General features: G+C 45.1%; 2 protein-coding genes across 3 annotated transcripts in view; one reads left to right on the plus strand and one right to left on the minus strand.

Moving 5' to 3' along the window:
- The window catches only part of LOC147123090 (uncharacterized), a 29692-nt gene extending 9423 nt beyond the window's left edge, over nucleotides 1-20269 (plus strand). Inside the window, exons 3-6 of the mRNA XM_085965911.1 lie at nucleotides 448-726; nucleotides 814-972; nucleotides 9898-9968; nucleotides 18421-20269. Of these exons, the coding sequence (XP_085822037.1) occupies nucleotides 448-726; nucleotides 814-972; nucleotides 9898-9968; nucleotides 18421-18594 (683 nt within the window). The 3' untranslated portion in view covers nucleotides 18595-20269. The remainder of the gene's footprint in view (nucleotides 1-447; nucleotides 727-813; nucleotides 973-9897; nucleotides 9969-18420) is intronic.
- A 79-nt stretch (nucleotides 20270-20348) lies between these two features.
- The window catches only part of bod1l1 (biorientation of chromosomes in cell division 1-like 1), an 87756-nt gene continuing 83113 nt past the window's right edge, over nucleotides 20349-24991 (minus strand). For both annotated transcript variants that reach the window (XM_085965895.1, XM_085965886.1), the window contains exon 15: nucleotides 20349-20944. In XM_085965895.1, coding sequence (XP_085822021.1) covers nucleotides 20824-20944 — 121 coding nt within the window. In that variant the 3' untranslated portion in view covers nucleotides 20349-20823. The remainder of the gene's footprint in view (nucleotides 20945-24991) is intronic.

Raw genomic sequence — 24991 nt, forward strand, 5'->3', positions numbered from 1 at the left:
AAGGGAAAATGCTTTCTATTGAAATGTTGTATAATTCTAAATCTTTTGAAGAACACCTGTACACTTACTGGTGCCTTTTATGTTGTAACACTCGAGAAGCAACTTGGTGCAGCTGATTTATGTAGAACTCCCCGTGATGCGTCTTAATTAAATTCTGCACCAGCAATATTGTGAATGGGGATTGTGGGCAGTGGGGAACTTTCCTATTCAACATCATTGGAACACAACTTCATACTCACATGGGCCAGGTAACACAACCTATAATGGAATCTATGTGATCTCGTTACTTGTAGAAACAACGCTTGTCCTAGTCAAATAAAAATTTTCACATAGTTTTATTTGTAAACAAGATTAACTGAAACTGTAGGACTGTTTACAATGCACTAGAATTTGGTCAAAGTTTTGTTTCTTTCACCTTTTGAAAAATACCCCTCTCTCTTTTTTCAGACGGTGTTTCAAAACCCATTGTCAGAGTTCTTCCGGGTCAAAATATTACCGAAAAAAGCACAGTCATATTGAAATGTGAAGTTGCAAGTGGCTCTTTACCTATCACTTATATGTGGCACAGAAAGACCAATAAGACAGAAAAAGCCAAGAAAATAAAACATTATCAACAAACACTGGTTCTCAATCCCAGAGTGAAGGAGGATAGTGGTCTTTTCTTCTGCAAAGCCAGCAATAATTTCAGTACTGAGAAGAGCAGCCCAGTGGAAATTCCAATTTCTGGTAATCTGCCTTGTTACTGTATACTGATGTATTTTCTAGATCAGTGAATTTCATAGAAAATGATTTAGTTGGGATTTATTTTTGCAGGTACTGCCACATCCTCATTGGAAACCACTCTCAGCACGCCAATCAATACCAGTGCTAGCAGAATTCCATGGGTGGTGATCACCATTACTTCAGCGGTGGTGTTATTCATTGTTTGCATAATCTTGACACCAATATGGTTGGTTAAGAAAAGGATGAAAGGTAACATCTTTACAGCAATTTTTTCTAAAATTATATTGTCAGTTTAATTTAGTGATATCACATACAATTTTACTCTCTGTTCTGTGACAGCTGAGTGTTGGAATTAACATGTCTAATTCTGTCTGTTTTAAGGACAGTATTATTAAACATCTGCTCTGCATTCTATAACTGACTTTCTAAGCAAATATCAACATTTGCCTAGATAACTACATTGACTACACTTCAGAAAAAAATTCATTTGCTGTGAAGCACTTTGGGCTGTGAACAGTGCTATATGAATGCAAGTTCTTTCTTTGCATTGTTATTTTATACCTATATACATTTATGAATAAGAAGGAAACATACTATATTTTCTTCCTGTTTTTTTCCCCTTGCTCTACAGTTATGGCCCAGAAGGTAATTGGGTAACCCATTCCCAACTTCTGCCAGTGGTGCTCTGAAACAGCTAATGGAACCGTAGGGATAAGTTGTCCTCCAATTTAGCTTCCCTTCTGTAGAGAACACCTCTAACCAATGTGTTCTCACACTGTGTGCTCTGGAGGCACAGGTGAGAACAGGGCTATCGGGCTATTGTCCTATTGGTGTTGTGTATTATTTTGTTCACTTGACTTAAAGAACCTTTGAATAATGACACTGATGACACTGTGGGGCCAATTTTGAGAACTCTGCTCCTAGTATGGTCGCTCTGAAAATGACCCTTGTGAGTCTTAGCTCAATCAATATTTCAATACTTCTTTCATCACTACTAAGGCTCCATCATTTCTATGCATAGTTTTTATGCATTTAGCTTTTTTTCAAGAATATTTATTAAAGTATTTTAAAAATGGGGAAAAGGTCAAAGTCACATTTTTATTTTACACATCCTAATTACAGTTGTATTAGCCAAATTAGCTATTTTAATCATTACTGTGGTAATAATATTCTTATGGCCTTATTAGAATTGAAGTAGCTAGAATGGTGGTTCTTTCCATAAGGTGGCCAGTAGGCAAAACTTTGTTTTTGTGCAGTTATGAAACTAAATATTCACCAGAGTCCCATACTTCACTCATGAAAGTAGTATTATTTGGGACCAGAACAGCCTTTCAATTTACTCTTCATGCCCTTATGGGTTTTCAAGATGGCAGACAGTAACAACTGTAGAATGGGACTGTTCACACAGCACATTAAGAAATTGAAAGAGCTTGTAATAATTCTCATATGGCTTGTGCCCAGTCAGCTCTGCCCCTGACTGTCCCTGAGCAGTTCGAATCGCTCCCACACCCCTGGGTTCTAGACACCGGACTTAGGTACAGGCGGTGATACAGAAAAACGAGTAGACAACTGGTTCGGTGCAAGAAAACCATAATTTTTATTAAAGGCAAAACAAAATCACAATACTGAGAATTACTAGGATAATTACAGGCATATAAAAACAATACACTTATTTAGGAATGGGGAACACACGGCACATCGAGGGAACAAACACATTAAAATCTCCTTATCCTTATCCCACCCCCAATACCTAACTAGATTAAGCTATGAGGGGTCAGGGATTCATGCTCACCAATTTTGAAACCTGTTGATTTTAACTGGTTGTGAGTTTTGGGGTTCACTCTTGCTGTCCTTTGGGGTGCGTTGTTATCACATGGTCACAGGGCGCGGCGATGGAGTTGTTTGTGTGAAGCACCCTCCTTTTCCTCTGTTAACGTCTTCGTTGAGTACTTTGTCGCAATGGGTCTTCTTCTTCTTCTGGTGGTTTGGTCGCCGACGGTTTTATTACGGTTGGGGCTCGGTTGGCGGTTTATATTGTCAATATGCTTTTACTACCCATGCTTCGAAGGCCAGTTTATTCATCAAACGCCAGCTTATAACTAGGCCATTTGTCCCCCAACGCATCTTTCCGCTGCCCTTCTCTGCCTTTACCGGTTTACCGTTTTCTTCTCGTCTCGTCTCGTCTCGTCTCGTCTCGTCTCGTCTGCCCGTTTTTGGCCCTGTATGTCCTGTGCGTCTTTGAATCGGGTCTCGTTCTCCTCCCGCGTTCGGCCCTTGGTGTAGTAATGGGCGTCCTTGGTGTTGAGTGGCGTGGGGAGCGAGAAGAGAGCCCGCGACGAGGCCAGGGCAAGAGAGTCAAGAAGCAAGAGCGGCAAGAGAAAGAGCTTGGCTACCGGTGGGCCTACAATTATACCCGGTTCTTCATCCCTTATCTGCGCGCCAAATCAGGTCAGTTCTTTGTCTAAATTTTGGCGGGCTCATCTAAAGTGTTTACGGACATCCACTTTAACGGCATTTGGGGTGGTTGTCTCCTGGTTTAATGGCTCTGATATCCTGGCTGTTTGTTATTTATGAAATTTAATTGTCCTTATCCTGGCTTGACGGCTACTGTGAGCAGTTACCGATTATGTATGCAGAAACTTAATGGCCTCAAGATTAGGCCCATTCTGACTTGATCTGTTCCAAGGAGAGGAATGCATATTCTGTGTTTACCTAGCTGTCTGGCTTCACAAGTCTTTCACAGATTCATGCATGTTAGGTTTCGTTTCGGGTTTTGAAAGTGCCTGCCTTTTGCAGGGCCTTGCTTTTAAAAATCCTGTACGTTTTGGTCACGAGGTTTCAGAAGCCATTTTGGGTACCCTTTTTAATAACTTGTCCATACAGGGTCCCTTTATCCATAACTTTTGGGGAATGTGGGAATTTTGAGAACCCTACACATATAACACTCAGTTATTTTAATTTTGTGATATGAATGAATAAAATGCCAAATGAAGTGAGACTGGAAGATACCAATAACAAAATACAACAAGAGAAAAGGAACAAGGTGTACTGTGTGATCCAAAATGTTACTTGGTCATAGAGTATGAGCTATAAAAGACAAAGTTGGCTTAGCGCTAATATCAGTAGGAAGCAAAAGAAGGATGCAAAGAGAACAATGGAGAGCTGTTCGCTGAACACAACTTGATTAATGGGACAGACTTTAGGGGCTTCAGAACAGAATACAAATCAGAATCAAGGGGCCAGAGATCATAAGGAATCAGAGATGCCATGATTAAGAAATTAGATAAGGGGAAAAGCTGGATAACAGCTGAAGAAGCCCAGAGGAGTGGGTCTGAGACTGATGTATAACCTGTGTTCGTGAATCTGGAAAAAACAGTCCTTTGGGACTAGGACAAGCAATTACAGTATAAATCTATACAAAAACCTGGCCTCTCTAATTTCTCATAATGCACAAATCACTGCAAAATTAGATTATATCATGCCTGGAAAATAATGGCTACCATTATTCTGCAAAGAATCATTGAAGAAATCCTCTTTGAAGACAAGCTGGCTTTTGAGGAGAAAGGAGTGTTCCTGCTGCAGATGGCGAAGCTGCATCCTACCATCTTGCAACATAGAGACAGCATTTCAATTGGTTGACAAGGTCACCACTGTCCTCAGCGGTTATGCCTGTGGCTCATTCCCATCCATCAGCTAATGTATTGCGCACAGATGGATCAAACAAGTAACAGAAGCTTTGGCTAGCATGGTCAGCACATGCATCTGCTTTCCCACTGAATAGAATGACACAGCTGCCCTATGTCATTGTATTGGTGCATTTCTCAAAGTACAGGGCCTGTGATGGTTGACATGTGCCTGATCAGAAGGCCATCCTGGGTGTTAGTAAATGACTGGGTTTGTGTTCCAGTGCTTTGATGTGTGAAACCCATGAGTGTGGCAACACTTTCATTTGTACCTTGCATCTGCTGCGATTTAAACTAAAATGTCAGGGGTTGGGAACCTGTGCAGGGAGACAGAGGAAAGGGAAGCAAGGATAGAAACAAAAGACAGGAAGGAGAAAAGCAAAAGTGGAAGGCAGAGAAATCAAGGGTGTAAATCAAACAGGGCTACTGTAAATAATAATTCTAATAGGACTAAGAGTGTTAAAAAATCAAGCCTGAAGGCTTTGTGTCTTAATGCGAGGAGCATTCGTAATAAGGTGGATGAATTAGCTGCGCAAATAGATGTAAACGGATATGCTATAATTGGGATTATGGAGACATTGCTCCAGGGTGACCAAGACTGGGAATTCAACATCCAGGGGTATTCAATATTCAGGAAGGACAGGACAAAAGGAAAAGGAGGTGGGGTAGCATTGCTGGTTAAAGAAGAGATTAACGCTATAGTAAGGAAGGATATTAGCTCTGATGATGTGGAATCTGTATGGGCAGAGCTGAGAAATACCAAGGGGCAGAAAACACTAGTGGGAGTTATATACAGACCCCCAAGCAGTAATGCTAAGGTTGGGGATGGCATTAAATGGGAAATTAGAGATGCGTGCAATAAGGGCACAGCAGTTATCATGGGTGACTTTAATCTACATATAGACTGGGCTAACCAAATTAGTAACAATACTGTGGAGGAGGAATTCCTAGAGTGTATACGGGATGGTTTCCTGGACCAATATGTCGAGGAACCAACTAGAGATCAGGCCATCTTAGACTGGGTATTATATAATGAGAAAGGATTAATTACCAATCTTGTTGTGTGAGGCCCCTTGGGGAGGAGCGATCATAATATGATAAAATTCTTCATTAAAATGGAGAGTGAAGTAGTTGACTCAGAAACTAGGGTCCTGAAATTAAATAAAGGAAACTACGATGGTATGAGGCACGAGTTGGCTAGGATGGATTGGGGAACGTTACTTAAAGGGTTGATGGTGGATAGGCAATGGCAAACATTTAAAGATTGCATGGATGAACTACAGAATTTGTTCATCCCTGTTTGGCATAAAAATAAAACAAAAAAGGTGACTCAACTGTGGCTAACGAGGGAAATTAGGGATAGCATAAGATCCAAGGAGAGGACATATAATTTGGCTAGAAAAAGCAGCAAACCTGAGGATTGGGAGCAGTTGAGGATTCAGCAAAGGACAACAAAAGGATTAATTAAGAGGGGGAAAATAGATTATGAGAGTAAGCTTGCAGAGAACATAAAAATTGACTGTAAAAGCTTCTATAGATATGTGAAGAGAAAACGATTGGTGAAGTCAAGCATAGGTCCTTTGCAGTCAGAATCAGGGGAATTTATAATGGGGAACAAAGAAATGGCAGACCAATTAAATACATACTTTGGTTCTGTCTTCACAAAGGAGGACACAAATAACCTCCTAGAGATGTCGAGGAACATAGGGGCTAATGAGAGTGAGGAATTGAATGAAATCAGTATTTGTAGGGAAATGGTGTTTGGGAAATTGATGGGATTAAAGGCTGATAAATCCCCAGGGCCTGATAATCTACATCCTAGGGTACTTAAGGAAGTGGCCCTAGAAATAGTAGATGCATTGCTGGTCATCTTCCAAAATTCTATAGACTCTGGAACAGTTCCCATGGATTGGAGGGTAGCTAATGTAACCCCACTATTTAAGAAGGGTGGTAGAGAAAATAGGGAATTATAGACCAGTAAGCTTGACATCGGAAGTGGGGAAAATGCTAGAGTCCATTATAAAAGATGTAATAGCAGCACACTTGGAAAACAGTAACAAGATCGGATAAAGTCAAAATGGATTTACAAAAGGTAAATCATGCTTGACTAATCTCCTGGAATTTTTTGAGCATGTAACTGGTAGAATAGATAAGGGAGAACCAGTGGATGTGGTGTATTTGGACTTTCAGAAGGCTTTTGATAAGGTTCCGCATAAGAGATTAGCGTGTAAAATTAAAGCACATGGGATTGGAGGTAAGGTATCGTCTTGGATAGAGAACTGGTTGGCAGACAGGAAGCAAAGTGTTGGAATAAACGGGTCTTTTTCCGAGTGGCAGGCAGTAACTAGTGGGGTACCGCAGGGATTGGTGCTAGGACCCCAGCTGTTCCCAATATATATAAATGATCTAGACGAGGGAACTAGATGTAACATCTCCAAGTTTGCAGATGACACAGAGCTGGGTGGGCGTGTGTGCTATTAGGAGGATGCAGACAAACTCCAGTATGATTTGCACAGGTTGGGTGATTGGGCAGATGCATGGCAAATGCAGTATAATGTGGATAAATGCGAGGTTATCCACTTCGGTGGCAAAAACAGGAAGACAGATTATTATCTGAACGGCAATAGATTGGAAAAGGGGAAGTGCAACGAGACCTGGGTGTCCTTGTGCACCAGTCGCTGAAGGTAAGCATGCAGCTGCAGCAGGTGGTTAAGAAGGCAAATGGTATGTTGGCCTTCATTGCGAGAGGATTTGAGTACAGGAGCAAGGAAGTCTTGCTGTAGTTGTACAGGGCCTTGGTGAGACCACACCTTGAGTATTGTGTGCAGGTTTGGTCGCCTTATCTGAGGAAGGATGTTCTTGCCATGGAGAGAGTGCAGCGAAGATTCACCAGACTGATACCTGGGATGGCAGGAATGACTTATGAGGAGAGATTGGGTCGATTAGGCTTATATTCGCTAGCGTTTAGAAGAATGAGAGGGGATCTAATTGAAACTTATAAAATTCTAACAGGACTAGACAGACTAGATGTAGGAAGGATGTTCCCGATGGTGGGGAAGTCCAGAACCAGGGCTCACAGTCTAAGGATAAGGGGTAAGCCATTTAGGACTGAGATGAGGAGAAATTTCTTCACCCAGAAAGTGGTGAACCTGTGGAATTCTCTGCCACATGGGGCAGTTGAGGCCAATTCATTAAATATATTCAAGAAGGTGTTGGATATATTTCTTGAGGCTAAAGGGATCAAGGGATATGGGGAGAAAGCAGGGACAGGGTACTGAATTTGGATGATCAGCCATGATCTCATTAAATGGCGGAGCGGGCTCGAAGGGCCGAATGGCCTACTCCTGCTCCTATCTTCTATGTTTCTATGTATGGGTATGCATGAGATGCGGTGACAGCTGTAAGGTTGTGTGAGAGGTTATCATGGGCGAGAAGTAAAGGTGGAATAGGTTAACTGGTAGCGCATTGTGGCGTGAAATCGTGGGCCATCTACCTTGTATATGGTAGCGCTATGTAATCTTATTTTGTCAGATTCCTTAAAGTCTGTGCTTATCTGCATCTGTTCGCATGTCCTGCGAGTACTATAGACAGTGTTGAGTCTGGTCATCACTTCCTGTCAAGCATGTTGCACTGCTGTCCTCTGGGGAAGGTGTGAAGCGAACATATGATAGTGATATATATGAGCTGGCATTGCAGCATCCAGTGAGGCCAGCTCCACTCTCACCAATCCCATCCTAGCCAGAGCATCTACAGCAATGACTTCTCTTCCCACACCCACATTATTACCTCTGGAGATACCTTGGGATCTATCCTGTCCCCCTCACTGCCCATATCCTATCCTGTACCAAGGTCCACTCACTTATCACCCCTGTCCTTGCTGAAAATATTAGCTCCCGGTCCCCAAAGTCGCAAATTTAAAATTGCATCCTTGTGTTTAAATCTCTTCATCATCTCACTCCTCCCTTTCTCTGTAAATTCTTCCAGTGCTACAACCTCCCCACCCACATTCTCCATTCCTCAGAATCTCACCTCTTATGCAACCCCACTTCCTTCACCCCCATCATCAATGACCATGTCTTCAGCTGCCCAGGTACCATGCTCTGGAATTCTCTCCCTAAATGCACCCCCTCCTCTCCTCCTTGAAGACTTGTTAAATAAAACCCACCTCTTTGGCCAAGCCTTTGGTCACCCCTCCTACTATTTCCATCTTTGGCTCGGCATGCTTTAAAAAAATGTGTCTGTCTAGCACCTCGAGATGTTTTTCTACATGAAATGTGCTATATTAAAGTAAGTTGGTGTTTCCCAGATTAAATTACCCTGGTGCTGGAAAACCATTTTAAGGAATATTTTAAATTGTGTCAATAGAGATGGCACAGATGTACAGGTCAGCAGAAAAAGTTATGATCAGGGAAACTCAGTGTTTGAAGTAAACTGTTTGCAGGAGACTTCAGGTATTACTAGGAGAAGCAGAGTAAAGAATGAAGGATATTGTAACAGTTCAGAATTGAGCAGGATCAGGTAGCAGTGACCACTAAACACTACCATACTTTAGCCATGTAGCATGTATGAATGCTAAGCAACAATCAACAATTATGTTACATGGCTGATTTCAGAACGATCAAACTAAGGGAAGATTTTTCGGCGTGTTGGCACGTGTATACATAAGATGGTGTCTCCGAGCTGTTTAAGAAGTGGTGGCAGCTGACAGGATTGCAAAAGATAGAAGATGATTATTGGGAATGGTAGGATTGCTGCTAAGGCCTGCTGTTTCATTGCGGGCAACAGTAAATGATGAATGAATAAAACAAAATCATCTGGACACCTGTTGCTTGGATCTTCCCTATTCAAGAAATAGACTGAATAATATACTGTTTTTCATTGTAGATCCTCTATTAATAAAATGTTATGATAGCTTCTTTGATCTCATATAATGAGATATATTAGTGTTTGCATATAACTGAGCAGCATGATGTCATATACAAAGAAATGAAGCACCAGTTCAGATCTCAGATTTGATGTATTTCCCTTTGGTTCTACCAATATTGTTCCTTAAAACTGCATGTAACTCAACCCGTCAGGCAGCATCTGTGGAGATAGAAACTGTTTCTCGCTCCACAGATGCTGCCTGACCTGCTGAGTATTTCCAGCATTTTCTATTTTTATTTCAGATTTCCAGTATCCGCAGTATTTTGCTTTTGTAACTCAACCCATTTGCTAACAACTTTAACACTGTATGAAACACGTTGTGTAAATATTGCTTCTAACAACAAAGCTCCAGTTCATAACTACATTGGAGAGATTCAAGTACAATACTTAAGGTTTTAGTTAGTAGCCGATATAAGGATAGTTCCCTGGCCTAATGTCAATCAGCACTATATTCAACAAAAAAAAAGGGGAAATAAGACAAAATGGGAAAATCAGAAACCTGGTGGCAGTGTATATACTACAACAATTTCTAAGTATATTATATGCTGTCTAACTTTTATTATAGAAAAACAACAGCCAAGTTCAATTCACCTTCAGGGAGGCCAAAGAGATATTGCTGTACAAACCAATGAAGAGGTAAACCCCCACTTTGTCCTTTTAAAAAGAATTGTATTGAAGATGCTGTCTCCAGATGTGAACAAAGTAGTGTTGCTATTTGTGCTGTACATTTATTCTTTTCCTTGTTTCCTCCTCTCACCTCCTTTCCAAAAGTGGCTGACTCTGACTGGGTGTGTAGCCAGCAGTCGTCCAATACCTTGTCCTCAAGGTTGTTCTTCATGTTCAGCTGCCTAAACCTCTCCGCCTCTTCTCCTTTAAGATGCTCCTTAAAACCTACCTCTTTGACCATACTTTTGGTCATCTGTCCTAATATCTCTTTATGTATCTAATTGTGAAATTTTGTCTGATAATGCTCCTATGAAGTGTTATGTTCATAAATAAATAGACGTTTTCATTATGAACAGCTAGTTTGAGCTAGTCACTTTATTCAGCCATGTGGACTAGTATACAGCATCCATCTTTACTGCCTTGTGGGTAGCCTAGTGCATTGTGGGTAGCCCACTCTTATATACATACAGCTCCACCTAGTGTACCATTCTAGAATGACATGTTACTGATCATTACATCCCCTTTGAGGTTAAACAAAATCAGTATCAATCAATATCAATCAATCATAACGACATAAACATCTTCACAACAGTCAATGCATTTTCAATATAGTTTTCTTTGTATTCAAAGATTAAGTCTATCAGGCTTTTTTACTTCACATGTGGATCTTCTCAGCACGGGTAAGTCTGATATGTTTTCATGAGAGCCTGTATGTGTGTTTGTGTTAGATTGTTCTGGTGGTGAGTCACAAGATTCAGTTGCGGCATTGTCATCGATTTGCTCTTGGAGAGTTTCTTGTGTTTTGGTGTTTCTGACATGTCTCACATATGCCTACCATGTTCTCAATGTCCTTATTTATGCCATGCCAATAAACAGTGTCTCTTGCTCTCCTTTTGCATTTTTCAATTCCGAGGTGTCCCTCATGAATCCTTTTGAGCATGTCTTGACATAGAGCCTGTGGACTGACTATTCTGTTCTATTTTAGTAATAGTCCACTTGCGACACTCAACTCTGACCTGATGTGAAAGTAATTTGGACAGGAACCTTTTGGCCAACCATGATGAATGTTCTCTATTACTGTTTGTAACACTGTATCTTTTACTGTTTCTTCTGCTATTTGCTTTGATTTTGTGTCTGACACGGGCAGCACAGCAGTGACCATACTCACATGAACATCCACGTCTTCTTCAGTAGAGCTCACATGACTCATTGTGGGTGCTCGGGATAGTGCATCTGCTAACACCGTGTTTGCCTGGTGTGTAGATCAGTTCAAAGTCATATCTTTGCAGCTTCATCATGAGTCATTGAATCCTTGGAGACATCTCATTCAGATTTTTTTTTTATGATGGCAACCAGTGGGCTGTGGTCTGTCTCAACTGTGAAGGTGGGAAGTCCATATATGTAGCCATGGAACTTTTCAAGTCCGACTACCAAGCCTAGACATTCCTTTTCAATCTGGGCGTATCGACACTCAGAATCAGTCATAGACCTGGAGGCATAGGCAACAGGCTTCCAATCTTCACCCTCTGCTTGTAGCAAGACCGCACCTAGGCCATCTTTTGATGCATCCATTGACACTTTAATTCTCTTTGTTGGGTCAAAGGTGGTGAGTACAGGTGTGGTTGTCAGCACTGTTCTGAGGTTCATCCACTCTTGTTCATGTCTTTCTGTCCATGCGAACTCATTTGTTTTATGTAGCAGGTCTCACAGACAGGCTGTCTTGGCTGACAAGTTAGGAATGAACTTTCCAATGAAGTTTATCATCCCCATGATGCATAGCACTCCTTTTTTGTCAGTGGGTCGGGGCATGTTGAGTATGGCATTTACTTTTTCCATATCTGGCTCTATTCCTTTACCAGATAGATTATCTCCTAGGAAAGTGACTTCCTGGATGCCAAACTGACACTTGGCTTTGTTGAGCTTCAGTCCATTCTGGCGTATGCTCTGTAGCACTTTAGTCAGTCTCTCATTGTGTTCTTTCAGTGTGGAGCCCCAGATGATGATGTTATCAACATAGACCCGAACTCCTTCCAGACCTTCAATTATGTGTTCCATCACTCTATGAAAGATTTCAGATGCAGATATTATCCCGAAAGGCATTCTGAGGAAACAATACCTGCCAAATGGTGTGTTGAAGGTACAGTATTTGGTGCTTTCTTCATCCAGTTTTAGTTGCCAAAATCCTTGTGAGGCATCGAGCTTTGTGAAGTATCTGGCACCTGACATTTCACTGGTGATTTCTTCTTGCTTGGGAATCTGGTAGTGTTCACGTTTTATGTTTGCATTTAAGTCCTTTGGATCCATGCATATTCTTAGATCATTGTTCTTTTTCTTTACACATACCAAGGAGTTAACCCAGTCTGTTGGCTCTTCGACTTTCCTGATGACTCCTCGTGTGGTCATTCTGTCCAGTTCATTCTGGAGCCGATCACGCAGGGGTGCTGGAACTCTCCGTGGAGCATGTACCACTGGCTGAGCATCCTCCTTTAGCTGGATCTTGTAAGCGAATGGTAGAACTCCAAATCCTTTGAACGCATCCTGGAAATTACTCACTACAGAATCCACCGAGTCATCTGGTCTGCTTATGGCACAGTTTATACGGTAGACTCTCTTGACCAGTTCTAAGTCCTCACAAGCTTTGTCACCTAGTAGTGAATCAAGTCCTTCAGCCACAACAGAAAACATGAGATGATGCACTTTGTCTTTGACTGTCACTTTAAGTCTGCATACACCTAAGCTATCTATTTTCTGTCCATTATAGTTCTTCAGTAGTACTGACTTTTTTTTTCATATTTTTAATGTCACTCATACTGATTAAGTTTGCTTTTGCCCCAGTGTCTAGTTTCAATTTAACTAATGCTCCATTTACCTGCAGTGACATCATCCATTTGTCTTCTTTTACTGCATTAACTTTATGTTCAGCATTGTCCATTCCTGAGGGCTGCACATTTTCTGTATCCTTTTCTATATTGTCACATGACACCATTCCTACAGAAAATGTCTCACTTAAATCGGTGTCCTCAATCACATTGACTTTTTGCCCTTTCTTTGTTTTTACTTTTGAAAAGCATTGTTTGGCAAAGTGATTCTTTCCATGACATTTTGTGCACATTTTTCCAAACGCTGGGCATTGTCGTGACTGGTGTTTGTAACCACAGCGTTTACAATTAAAAATTCCTTCTGATTGCTTTTCATTTCTGTTCTGCCCACGTTTCTTCCCTTTGTAGGACACAGCACCGACAGCAGCACTATCACTTACGACAATCGCATTATTATTAATTTCACTGAAAGTCTTCGCGTACTTTTGAGCTAGCTCACTGGCTTGGCATATTTTCACAGCATTTTCCAATGTTAGTTCGGTTTCTCTCAACAGACATTCCCTGACCTTTTTATCATGAATACCAAACACAATCTGGTCACAAATCATGGATGATTTCAGCTCAGAGAAATTACATGTCTGTGCTTTCAGTTTCAGATCGGTCACAAAGCTATCAAAAGTCTCATTTTGATGCTGTGTCCGTGAACGGAACACGTACCTCTCATAGGTCTCGTTCTTTTTGGGAGAACAATGTGTATCAAACTTCTTTAGCACATCGTCCATCTTTTCTCTGTCCTCTTGATCAAATACAAACATATTAAATACCTCTATCGCCTGCAGGCCTGCAACCGTGAGCAGCAACACTATTTTCCTTGCGTCTGGCTTCGTACCGAACCCGATGGCAGCAATGTAGAGTTCGAATTGTTGTTTGAAAGTCCGCCAATTGCAGTCGACATTCCCCATGAGTTTCAAACCCTCCGGTGGCTTCAAATTCTCCATGTCACGTTTCACAATATTCAGCAGATATTACCAATCCTGGTATCATGTTATGTTCATAAATAAATAGACGTTTTCATTATGAACAGCTAGCTTGAGCTAGTCACTTTATTCAGCCATGTGGACTAGTATACAGCATCCATCTTGACTACTGCCTTGTGGGTAGCCTAGTGCATCATGGGTAGCCCACTCTTATATTCTAGAATGACATGTTACTGATCATTACATGAAGTGCTGTGGATGTTTTACTACGTTAAAGGTAGAATCGTAGGAACTTACAGCACAGAAGGAGGCCATGCGGCCAGTTGTGCCTGTGCTGGCTCTTTGAAAGAGCAGTCATGCTTAGTTCCACATCCCCGCCATTTATTCATAGCCTGTAAGTTCCTCATCCTCAAGTACCTGTTCAACTCTCTTTTAAAATTGTTTATGGAATCAGCTTACATCACCTTTTCAGGTAGAACGTTTAAGATCCCAACAACTCTTAGTGAACATTTTTTTCCTCATCGCCCCTCTAAATCTTTTGCCAATGATTATAAATCTATGACCTCTGGTTATTGACCCACTCACCAGAGGGAATAGCTTTTCTCTATCTACTTTATCAAAACCTCTCATCATCTTGAAAATCACTATTAGGTCACCTCTTAACCAACTCTGTTCCAAGGAGAACAGTCCAAAGTTTTCCAAACTCTCCTCAAAACAGAAGTCCCTCATCCCATGTAACATCCTGGTAAAGGTCATTCGAAGACCTTTACATCTTTCCTGACGTGGGGTGCCCAGAATTGTCCACAATACTCCAGCTGAGGCCTACTCCCTTTTAAAATTATTTATGAAATCAGCTTCCACCATCTTTTCAGGTAGAGAGTTCTAGATGCTATATAAAAGCAAGTTGTTGCTGTTGTTGTTGTGAGCCCTAGACAGTGAAGCTCCGATTTTAACCTGGGTTGGGAATTGCCGGTGGGGGAGTCAAAGCAGACAGAGATCCAACCAGACCCCTGGAAAGTGAGGCCTGGGTCATTTTAACTCCCAGGTCTCATTTGAATCCCTTCTCAGTGACTGCCGCCCAAAACCGGCATGGATGGCGTAGAGGCAGAAACGGGTAATTGCGCAGTTGCAGGCTGCTGCCGGAGACCCAAGAAAATGATCCCTGGCAACGTAAGTGAGGGGATGGGGCCCATGATAATCATGAGGGGGGGGGGGGGGGGGAGGCCTGTGATGATTATGGGGGGGGTCTGTGATGATCGGGGGGGGGGGGGGTCTGTGATGATTATGGGGGGGGTCTGTGATGATCATGGGGGGAGGTCTGTGATGATCATGGGGGGTCTGTGATGGTCATGGGGGGGGGTCTGTGATGATCATGGGGGGGGGTCTGTGATGATCATGGGGGGGGGGTCTGTGATGATCATGGGGGGGGTCTGTGATGATCATGGGGGGGTCTGTGATGATCATGGGGGGGGGGTCTGTGATGATCATGGGGGGGTCTGTGATGATCATGGGGGGGGGGGTCTGTGATGATCATGGGGGGGGGTCTGTGATGATCATGGGGGGGGTCTGTGATGATCATGGGGGGAGGCCTGTGATGATTATGGGGGGAGGGGTCTGTGATGATCATGGGGGGGGGTCTGTGATGATCATGGGGGGGGGTCTGTGATGATCATGGGGGCAGTCTGTGATGATCAGGGGGGGGGTCTGTGATGATCATGGGGGGGGGTCTGTGATGATCATGGGGGGAGGCCTGTGATGATTATGGGGGGGGGTCTGTGATGATTATGGGGGGGGTCTGTGATGATCATGGGGGGAGGCCTGTGATGATTATGGGGGGGGGGGGGTCTGTGATGATCATGGGGGGGGGGGGGTCTGTGATGATCATGGGGGGGGGTCTGTGATGATCATGGGGGGGGGTCTGTGATGATCATGGGGGGGGGGTCTGTGATGATCATGGGGGGGGTTTGTGATGATCATGGGGGGGGTCTGTGATGATCATGGGGGGGGGGTCTGTGATGATCATGGGGGGGGGTCTGTGATGATCATGGGGGGGGGTCTGTGATGATCATGGGGGGGGGGGTCTGTGATGATCATGGGGGGGGTCTGTGATAAGAACATAAGAAATAGGAGCAGGAGTAGGCCAATCGGCCCCTCGAGCCTGCTCCGCCATTCAATAAGATCATGGCTGATCTGATCCTAACCGCCAATCCACTATCACCGAACCATCTCCTGAATCTAACAGAATTAGACACACGAAATAGGAGCAGGATCAGGCTACACGGCCCCTGGGCCCGCTCCGCTACCCACAGGGCCATGACCGATCCGAACCTAGACTCATGTCCAAATTCCTGCCCGCTCCCCGTAACCCTTAATTCCCTTTACTTCTAGGAAACTGTCTATTTCTGTTTTAAATTTATGTAATGATGTAGCTTCTACAGCTTTTTGGGGCAGCATATTCCATGGACCTGCCACCCTCTGAGTGAAGTAGTTCCTCCTCATCTCAGTTTTGATCATGGGGGGGGGTCTGTGATGATCATGGGGGGTCTGTGATGATCATGGGGGGGATCTGTGATGATCATGGGGGGGTCTGTGATGATCATGGGGGTGGGGGGGGCAGGGGGAAGGGAAGGATCCGTGATGAACTTAGTTGAAGTAAGGGCTGGGGGTTGCAGGAAGACAGTCCGGGGCAGTTTCCTTATTGGTCCACAAGGAACACTCTTGGACCACAAGGAACCTTACAAAAAAAAATTAAAATACTTACCTGGACCTCTTCTGGCCTGATCCTACTTGCTGCCAGCTTTTTTAGACTGAACATGATTCATGTCATTCCAAGGCTGAAATTATGTCAGGATCGAACTGTCATTGGATCCTGACCAATGCTCCCTCTAAGCTGCGTAGTAATGGAAAAGGGCCTGCGCAGGCTGCTCACCGGCTTTTACATTATAAATATCACGCATACACAGAAATTTAAAGGGACCGCACATTACAAGAAACAGGCCACGCAAAACAAAGCACAGCTTACAGGGAACATTGATCCTAACATTTACATATCCATGAGCCCCCTGCCTGTGGCTGGTGGAGTCCACGCTCCTGAAAACCCAGGAGTTAAAGTTGCGCGGTTGGGGGGGGGGGCGGGTGGAGAAGGGGTTGACACTGAGCGAATACAGCAGGTTTTGCCTGGCCGCTATTTCAACCACTCGCCCAGATCGCAAGTGTCTGCAGGTAATTTAATGCACTGCATCGGTCAAGCTTGACCCTGCCCTCACCGGACACACTGTGTACTTTTCATCAGGGAGATCATTGGATAGAAATCAGGAGTAAGAATCCGAGCTGATTTTTCTCCTTGGCACAGGATGCTGGTCAGTTATGGAGCCCCAGCTGTGATCTGCAGGCAGCATAATAAAAATCAAACATACTGCCTGTACAACTTATATCATGCAATGCAATAACCCAGTAAGTCATCAAGGGAGCTTAGGGGCAAACCCCATTTTTGTCTCAGCTGCTTACAATTTTTTATTTTCCTTTTCTGCCTCAAGCCTTTGTTTGGCCTGGTTTTCTTTCTTTTGTTCCTTCTCTTTGCAGGGTCTTGGCGTTATCTTCTACTCTCTGCTGGTCCATGCCTTGGTAGGAGTTAGTAGTGATGCCCTCAAACTTAGGCTCCTATTTTTTTCCTTTTGAGAAGGCTGTTCGTCTCCTGATTTCCCCTAAGGGCTTTCCTTGGATGTTCCAATAGTTGGTTCAGACTATTAGTGACTTAGTTTGCTTGTTACCTTTCCAAGAAATTGTTTATTGCCTGTTTTCAATTAGAATATACAGCACAGGCCATTCGGCCCAATCAGTTACCTAATGTCTATGCCGACCTACATATTCCTCCTCATATACTTACCTTGCCTTAAATGCATCTATAGTTTTCACCTCAACTACGCCTCGTGGAAGTAAGTTCCATATTCTCTGGGTAAAGAAGTTTCTTCTGAATTCCCCACTTGATTTCGTGGTGACTATCTTATATTGATGGCACCTAGCTTTGCTCTTCCCCACAAGTGGAAACAGTGTCTACTCTATCAACACCTTTCATAATTTTAAAGACCTCTATTAGGACCCGTCACTTTTCTGGCAGTTCTGGTATCATCCTTGTAAATCATTTTTGCACCCTCTCCTGTGCCTCTATAGCCTTGTAATAATATGGCGACGATAACTGTACAATACTGAAGTGTGGTCTAACAAATGTTCGATATAAGTTTAGCATAACTTCTCTACTTGTCAATTCTATCCCTCTAGAAATAAACCCTAGTGCTTGGCTTGGTTTGCTTTTGTTATTGCCCAAGTGACCTGCATCGCAACGTTTAGTGATTTATATATTTGTACTTTGCCCTGCTCCCCCATTTAGATTATTTTCCAAATAATGCGACCTTCATATTTTTCCTTACCAAAATGTAATACCTCACACTTCCCATGTTGAAATTCATTTGCCACTTATATGCCTATTCAAGTTTATTAATGTCTTACCTGATGTTATTTTTACATCTGTTTTATCCACTATTCTTGATTGGTATTTTACAGATTTGCAAAATAAGTACTAAAAAGAGAAATAACATCCCATTAAAATAGTAACTTCTCATTACATAGGATTTGGAATCTAGCAATTTTTGGAGAGAAAATAATGACGTCACTTACGCTACCATTGACCACACCAGGCGACTGTCTAGATCACCAGTCAATCCAAGAGACACATCTGTACAATTCACTGAATCTGCTTCAATGACGCACCAACCGTATACCAATTTCCACGTAACGTATTAAAGTAGGTGAAGTCACTGTGAACAAATGTAACCTGTGAAGAGCATCAACTACATGGTGTATAACATCTAAAAACCATGAGAAATGAAGTGTATTTTAGTGCATTTACTATTAATGCAATAGAAAGTAATTAAGAACTATTAAATACTTAACATAATTGGAAGTAATTGCTTCAGACGTGGTTTTAAATCAATATGCTAATTTTGTGCTACTATCTAACAAAGGCCAAATTAAATGTGAAAATCCTAATAGGTCTAATTTTTGTCTAAATACCATTATTTTTTCTGACAAACCATGTGAAATTAGTGTTTTCTAGAGGTTTAAGATTTGAGAGAGAGATTTACAACTTTACAGGAAATTCTTACATTTTTTGCAAAGGTTAATGGGACCTCAAGTAAAACACTGGGGTGGTGAGGCTGTGATTTTATGAAGCAAAAGTTCTGGGTAATGGAGTTAGTTGTGATGGAAACAGAGCTCCATCATGCCTCAAACACAGATCCAAGATATTTAATATATCATATACAAAAATTTGTAACACTGTTGCTAACTTTCTGTACATGAAGAAATGTCATTAAACTCCTTACCAGAAATCCCTCACTGACCTGCATAATTAGCTTCCCTTCAAACACAAATATTGGTATAGGCTCGAAGGGCCAAATGGCCTACTCCTGCTCCTATCTTCTATGTTTCTCTCTAAATAATCTTGGAGTTCTCTATACATACAAAAGGCAATTGCCGTCAACATTTAAATATCAAAGTTTCACTTTGAAATTTGGCGGTGTAAAATTCCACTTGTCATACATATAATATGCTGTAAATAGCAGAATATTGTAATCCAAAAAGTCTATTTCAGGAAAAAGTTGAAGTTCATGCTTTACCTGGAGTTCCATTCCTTGGGGGTTTCATTGTCAGTAATTTTACATTGGGGGTTTTGGCATACTATCAATGTACATTCTTGCTGGAAAACATTTCTAGATGTCTCATTTGCATATCAAGCATGATCAGATGCTTGCATTTATATTCTAATATAAATATATTTATATACAGGTAGACTACCTTTTATCCAAACTTCCAAAAACCGAAACCCTCTAAAAACCGAAGGTTTTTTCGTTCAGCGTAAGTCGTGCGCACGACATGACCAGAGTGGCGCACGACCCCCCGCGGACCCCGACCCCCGCCTGACAAATTTCCCAGTCTTATAAAATACCTTCCGAAATCCGAAATTTTCCGAAAACCGAAACACGGCTGGTCCCGAGGTTTTCGGATAAAGGATAGTCTACCTGTACTTAATGAGCACAAAGCCTAATTGCTGTAAACACAATCACAAGTTTAATTTTGTTTGGCGAGAGAGCTGTGGAATTGTAGAAGACTGGTCAATTTGGTTCTTGGTCAGAAGCATTTCTCTTTTTAAAATGATTGTTTTGCATTTGCACCACAGCTCAATTGTTTCATGAGGGAACTGTGGAGATTGGAAAATGTGCACCAGATCTAGGCTCCAGATAAGAAGCTCCCAACACTGATGACTAGCTTGCTGTCTTTTTATATAAAAGGTTCACAGGTTTAACAAAGTATGATGTCTGGAGCATGATGGACAAAGTGTGCACACAAGTACCATATATTATACAAGTTTTCAAAACATTATATGATGCATTAAATTAAAACTTCAATACAATCTTTGCCTAAATAAGTCTTTGCACCTTGAAGTTATTTCATAGTGTGAAGTGTTTCCAGGTGTCTCTGCATGATAAGGCACTATATAAACACAAGTATTTTTATTATAAACCATTTGAACATGCTCAATGAGTTTTACGTGAATACAAAATATTTTGGTCACCCATTCCAAGGATGTAACATATGGAACATCAACAAGAAATGCACGTTAACAATGTACAGTATTATAGTGAATAGTTGCATCCCTCAGTTGCTTAGTTTCAGCAAACAATTTTATCAATTAAATAGGATCTGGTAAAAATAAAATACATTCATAGAATGAAAACTCGTACTTAAAATTGCAAGTTACAACAGGTAAAAGCACGTCAACAGTTTCATCACCATTTCCCATATACAACACAAAATTAAGTACAGTAAAAAGACAGTTTTAACCTATCAATACTGACTTCACGTTTCCCTTACATTACTACATCAACAAATATAACTTAATTTATAATATACAATGTACACGATAGCTTAACAATTTCGTTCAGTCAGAGTAGCAACATTTAGCATTCCTGGTTATCGCCTTGTTCTCTTTGGTGGCACTTCTGCAATTTTATGCTGTCCCCTTCTGCGTTCTCCTGGGCTCACTTCTCGTTTGCGTCCTTGTTTAGTCACAGGAGATGGCTGACTCCTTGATCTGTGAAATGACAAAATTCCATGACATACAGTAGGCATTGTAGACTTAGGCCTGAATATTCACTTACGAATTCTATTCCTAATCACAACACGGCCCAGATTTTCCTCAGTGGCTTGGCAGCCAAATCTTTGATGGGGCACAATTTCATTCTCACCCAATCAACCTAACACTCATCCTGTCAAATTTTCTGCTGTCAGTCTAATTTGCATATTTCGGGTGCACTCCCAGAGAGAAAGAAAAAGAAATTGGCTGCTAGAGGCCTTAGTTGCCTGCAACAGCAGAGTGGGGTCAACTGGCTATGGAGCTGTGCAAGGAGAGGTGTGCCCTGTCCGTGAAATATCCAAATTACAGCATGGGAATCGATTGGCAGGGCGTTCAAACATTTTTTTTTTTTGAAGGGCCTCCCACTGGCCCTTAACACTAGATGCCAATAACATGCTGCCGTCGCCAGAATCTATCATTGCTATGGCAGCCATAACTCAACAACTAATGTCACTTCTGGTAGAAAATTCCAAAATGATTTGAGGAGCTGTTAAATTGGTTCCCCACAGTCAATTTCCAATCCCAGGACTATCCAAAATCAGATGGCCTGTGTCTGTCATAAAACTCTCAATTTAGACTATATGTAATTAATATGCAAGGAGGTGTGCTTTATCCCTGAAATATACGCACTCATGGCCGGCCTCCCATCTTCCACCCTCTGTAAACTTGAGGTCATCCAAAACTCTGCTGCCCATGTCCTAACTCGCAACAAGTCCCGCTCACCCATCACCCCTGTGCTCGCAGACCTACATTGGCCCCCAGTTAAGCAACGCCTCAATTTTAAAATTCTCATCCCCGTTTTCAAATCTCTCCATGGCCTCACCCTCCCCATCTCTAACCTCCTCCAGCCCTGCAACCCTCCGAGATATCTGTGCTTTTCCAATTCTGGCCTCTTGAGCATCACCGATTTTAATCACTCCATCATTAGCAGCCGTGCCTTCAGCTGCCAAGGCCCTAAGCTCTGGAATTCCCTCCCTAAACCTCTCCACCTCCTTTAAGACACTCCTTAAAACCTACCTCTTTGGCCAAGCTTCTGCCCTAATATCTCATGTGGTTCAGTGTCAAATTTTGTTTGATAACATTTCGGTGAAGCACCTTGGAACATTTTACTATGTTAAAAGAGCTATATAAATACAAGTGGTTATTACATATTACCATAAGTACACTGTAAACAAAAGCACTTCTATACTTTTATTGCAACAGTACAAGCAGGACAATTGTTATGCTAAGTCTCTACTAAAAAGATTTCATATTGTAATTGCTGTGACACCACGTAAAACAAGCTGTAGAATAAAATGGTTTCCAATTTGCATCGGATGAAAATGGTCATGTCTATTTGCAACACCAGATTTCTGATTGGTCCGCTAAGGGGACAAGACACACCCAACAGTTTGTTTGGAATGTTTAATTTAATCCCGACTGCTGGAGAGTAATCAAGATCTCTGCAATGTGTAATTTGATCCAGTCATTGTCAGGCAGGCTACTGGGTTCACACTGCTAACACTACTGCTTTCAAAGAACAGACAGGGCTCACCCTCCCGGGTTAGGAGCACTCAACACTCACATTGCCGAGTTCAGATAGGAAGGGGTAATGCCACAGAGGGGTTTTAACATGAGGATAAGAATTTTAGTGGACAATGTTCCCCCTAATTTTTTTTGGTTGCATGGCCCCTTTAACAGATTGTGTGGCCCATTCAAAACTTTGCGCATGCACAAAATCTCCCACTCAAAAGCCAGTAAGCAGCCTGCATGGTACCTCCAGACAGCTGTGCAGCTTAGCGGGAACGTTGTTGATGGACCATGAGATAATGTAGGCCAATGAGCACAGGGGTGATGGGTGAATGGGACTTGCTGCGTGTTAGGATACGTGCAGCATAGGTTTGGATGAGCTCAAGTTCATTGAGGGTGGAAGATGGGAGGCTGGCCAGGAGAACATTGGAATAGTCGAGTCTGGCAAATAACACACAAATGTAATGTTATGCATGTTGGTAGGATCAACACAGAACACGAGCTCATTTTTAAAAATTCATTTATTTATTGCCCATCCTTACTTACCCTTCAATGGGTGGTCGTGAGCTGTCTTCATGAACCGCTGCAGTCTGGGGGCATGGCGAAGGGAAGGGCGGGCGAAGGGGCGATGAGGGGGGGGGGGCGAAGGGGCGACGAGGGGGGGGCGAAGGGGCGACGAGGGGGGGGCGAAGGGGCGACGAGGGGGGGGCGAAGGGGCGACGAGGGGGGGGGCGAAGGGGCGACGAGGGGGGGGGCGAAGGGGCGACGGCGAAGGGGCGACGAGGGGGGGGGCGAAGGGGCGACGAGGGGGGGGGGCGACGGGGCGACGAGGGGGGGGGCGAAGGGGCGACGAGGGGGGGGGGCGAAGGGGCGACGAGGGGGGCGAAGGGGCGACGAGGGGGGGCGAAGGGGCGACGAGGGGGGGGCGAAGGGGCGACGAGGGGGGGGCGAAGGGGCGACGAGGGGGGGGCGAAGGGGCGACGAGGGGGCGAAGGGGCGACGAGGGGGGGCGAAGGGGCGACGAGGGGGGGGCGAAGGGGCGACGAGGGGGGGCGAAGGGGCGACGAGGGGGGGCGAAGGGGCGACGAGGGGGGGCGAAGGGGCGACGAGGGGGGGCGAAGGGGCGACGAGGGGGGGCGAAGGGGCGACGAGGGGGGGCGAAGGGGCGACGAGGGGGGGGCGAAGGGGCGACGAGGGGGGGCGAAGGGGCGACGAGGGGGGGCGAAGGGGCGACGAGGGGGGGGCGAAGGGGCGACGAGGGGGGGCGAAGGGGCGACGAGGGGGGGCGAAGGGGCGACGAGGGGGGGCGAAGGGGCGACGAGGGGGGGCGAAGGGGCGACGAGGGGGGGCGAAGGGGCGACGAGGGGGGGCGAAGGGGCGACGAGGGGGGGCGAAGGGGCGACGAGGGGGGGGCGAAGGGGCGACGAGGGGGGGCGAAGGGGCGACGAGGGGGGGCGAAGGGGCGACGAGGGGGGGCGAAGGGGCGACGAGGGGGGGCGAAGGGGCGACGAGGGGGGGCGAAGGGGCGACGAGGGGGGGCGAAGGGGCGACGAGGGGGGGGCGAAGGGGCGACGAGGGGGGGGCGAAGGGGCGAGGGGGGGGCGAAGGGGCGACGAGGGGGGCGAAGGGGCGACGAGGGGGGGCGAAGGGGCGACGAGGGGGGGCGAAGGGGCGACGAGGGGGGGCGAAGGGGCGACGAGGGGGGGCGAAGGGGCGACGAGGGGGGGGCGAAGGGGCGACGAAGGGGGGGCGAAGGGGCGACGAGGGGGGGGCGAAGGGGCGACGAGGGGGGGGCGAAGGGGCGACGAGGGGGGGGGCGAAGGGGCGACGAGGGGGGGGCGAAGGGGCGACGAGGGGGGGGGGGCGAAGGGGCGACGAGGGGGGGGGCAAGGGGCGACGAGGGGGGGGCGAAGGGGCGACGAGGGGGGGGCGCGAAGGGGCGACGAGGGGGGGGCGCGAAGGGGCGACGAGGGGGGGGGCGAAGGGGCGACGAGGGGGGGGCGAAGGGGCGACGAGGGGGGGGCGAAGGGGCGACGAGGGGGGGGGCCCCAAGCGGCGACGAGGGGGGGGGCCCCCAAGGGGCGACGAGGGGGGGGGGCCCCCAAGGGGCGACGAGGGGGGGGGCCCCCAAGGGGCGACGAGGGGGGGGCCAAGGGGCGACGAGGGGGGGGCCAAGGGGCGACGAGGGGGGGGCCAAGGGGCGACGAGGGGGGGCCAAGGGGCGAGAAGGGACGGGGGGGCGAAGAGAAGGGGAGACGAGGGGGGGAGAAGGGGAAGGGGGAGAAGGAGGGAAGGGACTGGGGGGGGGGGGAGGAGGAGAAGGGACGGGGGAGAGGAGGGGAGGGTGAGGGTGAGGGGGAAGGGAAGGGGGGAGGAGGGGGAAAGGGGGGAGGGGGAAAGGGGAGGTGGGAAGGGGGGAGGAGGAGGGAAGAGGGGAGGGGGAAAGAGGGGAGGGGGAAAGAGGGGAGGGGGAAAGAGGGGAGGGGGAAAGAGGGG

This window comes from Somniosus microcephalus, chromosome 2 (assembly GCF_052327205.1).
Source record: "Somniosus microcephalus isolate GS21.2 chromosome 2, FLI_Smic_1.0, whole genome shotgun sequence".
In the NCBI taxonomy this organism is placed as follows: Eukaryota; Metazoa; Chordata; class Chondrichthyes; order Squaliformes; family Somniosidae; genus Somniosus; species Somniosus microcephalus.